General features: G+C 63.5%; 1 protein-coding gene across 1 annotated transcript; it reads left to right on the plus strand.

Moving 5' to 3' along the window:
• The first annotated feature begins 475 nt into the window (after positions 1–475).
• On the plus strand, positions 476–3,316 carry TCF15 (transcription factor 15). Its single transcript, XM_084218185.1, has 2 exons — positions 476–1,084; positions 2,880–3,316. Exons 1-2 carry the CDS (start codon positions 608–610, stop codon positions 2,952–2,954), a joined length of 552 nt encoding a protein of 183 aa, XP_084074311.1. The 5' UTR covers positions 476–607; the 3' UTR covers positions 2,955–3,316.
• Positions 3,317–5,949: the final 2,633 nt, after the last annotated feature.

A 5,949-nucleotide genomic window follows, 5' to 3' on the forward strand; every position in this document is an offset into this window, starting at 1 on the left:
TCCTCTGATAAACACTCCAGGCACTGCACCAGCGCCACCCACTCACCCCATCCCAGCTCCTGTACCCCAGGTTCTTCTCATGCCACCCTGTGTGGGACCCAGGGCTGGCAAGGGACAGCCAGGCAGGGGCTGGGGACACGCTGCCTGTGTGCTGTGTGTGACATTGCTCTGCAGGTGCCAGAGGCCATGGCACAGGGAGCACTTGTCGGACAGTGCCCCGGGCACTGCCACGGCTCATTACCACCGTGGGCATGACCTGGGGTCAAGGTGCCCGCAGCCAGGCCAGCGTGCCGGAGTGGGGCCAGGCCAGTGGCCAGAGCCAGCACTGCCTCCGAGGGCTGGGGTGAGGACGCTGGCCGCTGGCCACTGGCCGCTGGCTGGAGCTCGGGGGGCCGGCTGGGGGTGGGCTCCGGAGCCAGCCCCTCCCCGGCCGTATAAATCCCGATTCCCCCTGCAGACAGTCGTCCCAGCCCTGCTCAGCTGCCGCGGCGGAGCAGCAGCGGGAAGGCGTCCGGAGGCGCCGTCGCAGCTGTGCCGGCGGGGGAAGGCTCCCCGCAGCCCGGGGGGTGCCCCCAGCAGGGCCGGGGGTGCGGGCGGGCACCCCACCATGGCCTTCACCATGCTGCGCCCTGTGGCCGCCCGCGTGCTCTACCCCGACCTCAGCATGCTCTCGGAGGACGAGGAGAACCGGAGCGAGAGCGACACGTCGGACCAGTCGTTCGGCTGCTGCGAGGGCGCCGAGGCTCGCCGCAAGCTGCCGCGGAAGCCGGGGCCGATGGTGATGGTGAAGCAGAGGCAGGCGGCGAACGCACGGGAGCGGGACCGGACCCAGAGCGTCAACACGGCCTTCACCGCCCTGCGGACCCTCATCCCCACCGAGCCGGTGGATCGCAAGCTGTCCAAGATTGAGACCCTCCGCCTGGCCTCCAGCTACATCTCCCACCTGGCCAACGTGCTGCTGCTGGGCGAGGGCTGCGAGGACGGGCAGCCCTGTTTCAGTGCCATCTATGGCACCAAGGGCGACCTGGACAGCAAACAGCCCCGCAGCATCTGCACCTTCTGCCTCAGCAACCAGCGGAAAGGGGTGAGTGGGACTCTGGGGCGGGTTAGGGTTCTTCCTCCCCTTACTGGCTGAGTGGGGCAGGAGGCTCAGCATGTCCCCAAGGGATGGGGGGCAGCAGACCCTGCCTGGGCTGCACGGGGCAGGAGACTTGGCATGGCTCAGTGAGAACCACAGCTCTGGCTCCAGCTCCCACTGGAGGTTTTGGCTGCTCCTGGCCAAATCCTGCTTGTAGCCACACGCCTACAGCTCCTGCTCACGTCAGAGGGCTGGGCTGCTCCCCCACATCCATCCGGGCTGGGAGGTCTCAGGGGTTAAACAGTCACCCCGGAGCTGGCGGCATTGGTTGTCCCAGGGGGGCTTAGAGTTCGCTGGCTGACCTCTTCTCCATCCCCGTCCCCATCCCCATCCCCATCTCCATACCCAACCCTGCCAGCCCACCAGCACTGCAGCAGGGCTACTCCAGCAGCTCCCTGATGTGATGAGGAGAGGAAGAGCCCAGCAGACACCCCTCAAGGGGGCCCAGACAGGGTTCCCCATGCAATGTTCCCATGCAGGGTCTGCTGGCAGCACTGGCACAGCTCCCACACAGCTGAGCTGGGCCATGGCAGAGCACCCCTGTCCTGCCCACCCAGCTGATTCCCCCCATCACCTTTCCTGTGGTGAGCCCACCCTGCTGCCCGTGCCAGGGTGTGCTTGACCCAGGAATAGCTGTGCAGGATGTGGGGTGCAGGCTGAGGGGCTGGAAGGTGCCTAACCTCTTGGACATCCCTTGGCTGTGAGGAGGGGCTGCTGTGCTTGCTACTGTCCCCACAGATCCTCAAGATGCCCCATGTGTGACCCCAAGCAATACAGCCATGGGTCACTCTCCAGCCCTCAGAGCTTTTTCACATTTTGCTGCTCCATTTTTAATTGCTCCCCTGTTCCTGCTGCCCCCTTCAGCAGCCTCTCCAGCCCTCCTGGGGTACTCCAGCCCTGGTCCCTGGCAGAGCTGGGATCCTCTGAGCTGCTTCCTGGGGCTGGAGCCAGGGGTCTGGCACAGTGCTGGATCCCCCAGGGGACCCTGTGGAGGCACTGGGGCTGGGAAGCTCCTGCTGGAGGGCAATGGGGGGAGCTGGGTTGGGCTCTGACTCTGCATCCCAGCCCTGAGGCTGGTCTGGAAAGGGGCTGTACAGGGCTGGAAATGGGCAGGGCTGGAAGTGCGTTGTACTGTGCTGGAAATGGTCTGGAAATGGGCTGTACTAGACCATGCTTGGCTGTGCAAGGCTGGAAATGGGCTCTGTTGGGCTCTGCTGATCTGCACTGAGTTACACCGGAATGTTGTGGGCTAAATCTGGACCATGCTGGTCTGTGCTGAGTTATACTGGGCAGTATTGGGCTGATGTTGTTCTCATAAACTGTGAGGTAGGTCTGAGTCTCCCCATCCCAGTTTGGACTCTGTCTGTCAGGGCTGTGGATCTGTCTAGGGCCGTGTGTCTGTCCTGGGGTACTACTGGCGCTTGCCACAGGTCTGAGCCCTGCGGTGCTGAGCAGCCATGGGGATTGTGTCCTGCAGGGTGATAAGGCCAAGGGGGACCCACCTTGGAGGGCTCCACCACAGCACCCACCTCTCAGCCACACGCTCCACCACTTGTGAGGCATAGCCCCATCTGTCTATCTATCCACTCCAGGCGGCACAGAGCCACCCCAGGACTGAGCCACTGGCCATCTCACAATGGGTCCCCATGGAGGAGTCAGTGTGGTGGACAGTGGGCAGGAGCGGGGTGCCCCCCACACAGACAACCCATGGTACCTGCAGCTCTCCCTCCTCTCTCTGCAGGGCAGTCGGAGGGACCTCGGGGGCAACTGCCTGAAGGTGCGAGGGGTGACGCCCCTGCGAGTGTCGCGGAGATGAGCCGGGCTCCGGCAGCGCCCAGCTGACACAGCGGCAGAGGCAGACGGAGCCTGCGCACGCCAGCCCAGAGACCGCAGCGGGGAGGGAGGGAGCTGCTCACCTGAGGTGGCAGCGGCCGAGCCCAGGCTGGCACCACACCGACACTGGCCCTGGAGCCGGCAGTGGGGCGGGAGGACGCTCCCGTGGCCGAGGCTGCCCACGCGCGGCAGGGCCGGGGAGGGGGGTCCCCGCGCCCCGGGGCTGGACTGGAAGGGGCCTGTGTGCGGCCAGCGTCGAGGCGCTCCGGGGAAACAGTGTCGTGGCCCTGGGGATGCTGGTTGTGCACGTGCAGCCGCTTGGAAAATAAAGCCTTATTTTTCTGATGGGCCAGTGCCTGCCTGTCACCCCCGTGTGGGGTGAGGTGGGGGTCCCTAAGATGGCTCTGAAGCCCCAGCCCTGCGCTGCTGCTCTGTGCCGCTGGAACCAGTGTGACCATCCCTTTCTGTGCCACAGTGGGATTCACATGGGTAGGACCCCTGGGTGAGCTGTCCCTGTGTCCCCAGGCCCTGATGACAGCTTTAGCCCCACAAAGACTGCAGAAGTCCCAAGGGGGTCAGTGCCATGTCATGGGATGGGGATGGCACTGCAGGCCCGTGCTGCAGCCACGGGTGCCCAAGTGGTGGGTCAGGGTTGGTGTAAATGTTTTGGTGCCCTGCCCTCCACCTTGTACATCATGACTAGCACGATGTCACTGCCACTGTGACTGCCACCATGGCCACTGCTGCCACCAGTACAATGACTGTCCCCACTGTGACTGCCACTGCCACCACAATGACCGTGCAGAGCCTTGTACAGTGGGGCTGCAGGCAGCAGCACCTGCACGGGGTCAGGTGGGGACGTGAGGGGTTCCCAGGCCAGATCCCCACATGGGATTCTGCTTGAGGGGGCTGGACTGGCTGGGCGGTGCAGATAGCTGAGCCTGGGAATGGTGCTGTGCTGAGGCTGGCGGCTCCCAGGGGCCAGCATGTCCCACGGAGCAGAGGCAGCTGTGGATGGGGCAGCTGGGGGCTCCCCCCAAGGGCTGAAGAACTGGAGCTGCCCTATCTCCCTAGGGTCCTGAAACCAGCATGGAGCAGGGGGTGCACGCTGGGGGTCCCGCTGGAGCCTGCCCCAGGCAGGAGCTCTGTTGGGAGCCCACAGCACCTCTTGGCCCCCTGCTCACCGAGGTGAGCCTGCCCCGGGCTCCCTCCCCCGGGTTTGATTTATGGAGCTGACAGCACCGTGCAGCTGTGAGAGCTGGTCCCAAGCAGGGACCGGGGTGGGTGGGAGAGGTTTGTTCTCAGCGTGGCTAATGTGTCCCAGACCCCAATAAACAGCCGTGAGATTCTCCAAACAGCCCGGGACACAGAATCCCTGCCCCCGGGTTTATCGGGGGGCAGGGGCCATGGGGGATGCTGTGCTCTGCAAACAACCCGACCTGCACATAAAAGCGGACCGTCCTCGTGAAGTAGCAGCTCTGGAGCCCCCAGGGGGTCAGCAAGGGCTGGTGGTCCCAGTGCTGGGGGCACAGCAGGTCCCAGCACTGAGTGTATAGGTCCCAGTATGTCCCAGGGCTGAGCACCAGTGTTCCAGGATGTCCCAGTGCCAGCAATTGGAGCCTCAGCGAGGTCCAATATGAAGACCATGAGCCCCAGTGAATCCCTGCACAGGAGCTGTGCATCCAGTATGTCCCAGTGCCAGAGACTGGGGCCCTAGAAAGCTCCAGTATAAAGGCAATGCATCCCAGTACATCCCAGTGCCAAGGCTGTGGGATCCAGCATGTTCCAGTGCTAAGGCCATGGATGTCACCACACCCCAGTGCCAAGGATGGCACAATGACCCCAGGACAAGCTCCAGTGCAACAGCCCTGAGTCCCAGCATGTGCTAGTGCAGAAGCTGGGCACCCAATAACATCCAGTGCTGGGGCTGTGGATTCCAGCACATCCCACTGCTGAGGCTATGGATCCCGGCACTGGGGCCACGGGTCCCAGCATGTCCTAGTGACAAGCCTGTGGGTCCCAGTACATTCCAGCCCCTCCCAGCAGCATGAGAGGGAAACGGTGACTCAGAGCTGATGGGCTGGTGGGAGCCGGGTGCCCCTTTGCCCCGTGAGGGGTGAGTGTTGTGGTCGCTGATCGCTCCCGGCCACCGCCGGCTCCCCGGCAGCCGCAGCCCCACACCGAGCCCAGCCACGCTCCCCTCCCATCCTCTCCCCTTCCTGCGTGCGGACACCCTTGGAAAGGCTCTTGGCCGCTTTCTCTGAGACAGGAAGGTGTCCCCGAGTCTCAGGAAGGAAAAACACTCAGTGCTGAACCCACAAAGACCGTCTCTGAGGGGCCAGGGCTGGAGAGGCTCCAGGCCTGACATCACCTGGGAACTGGAACCAGAACCGCAGCTGCACTCTGCGCCTGGTATTTTTGGTTTTTTTTATCTTGTGTTTTTAAACTTTCTTTTTATAGGTTTTTATTTTATTATTTTTTTTCCTTTCCCTTCTCCATTCCCCTCCCAAATATTTCAGCCTCCCCGCAGGCTGGGCAGCCAGGCTGGAATGCAGCAGGGCTGCACCCGCGGGTGCCGGGAGCTGCCTTGCTGTTGGGACGGATGAGGCTGGGTCTGGCCAGGCAGGAGCTGCTGGAGCCGTGGGCAGGGGTCAGCCCAGGGCTCACCCCCTGTGACGGGGGCCAGGACCTGACAGCCCCGGCATTGCCGTGCACCAGGACTGCTGGAAAGGGATCCATGGCCAAGCAGGGACACAGTAGGGTCAGTCTGGCCATGGGGTGTGGGAGGACAGAGGGCAGAGGGGTCAGGCAGAGCCTGCAGTCTGTGGGCAGCGCTGCTTTCCCGACTCACCGCCCCCAGGATGGGGCTGGGGAGTCAAACCATGTCTGAGTCTGAGTCAGTGGAGCAAGAGGAGCCAGACAGGGATAGAGGACACAGACAGATTTTGGGGCCAGGATTCAGCCCTACTCATTCCTTG

The sequence above is a fragment of the Fringilla coelebs genome, assembly GCF_963513975.1.
Source record: "Fringilla coelebs genome assembly, chromosome: 18".
Lineage (NCBI taxonomy): Eukaryota > Metazoa > Chordata > Aves > Passeriformes > Fringillidae > Fringilla > Fringilla coelebs.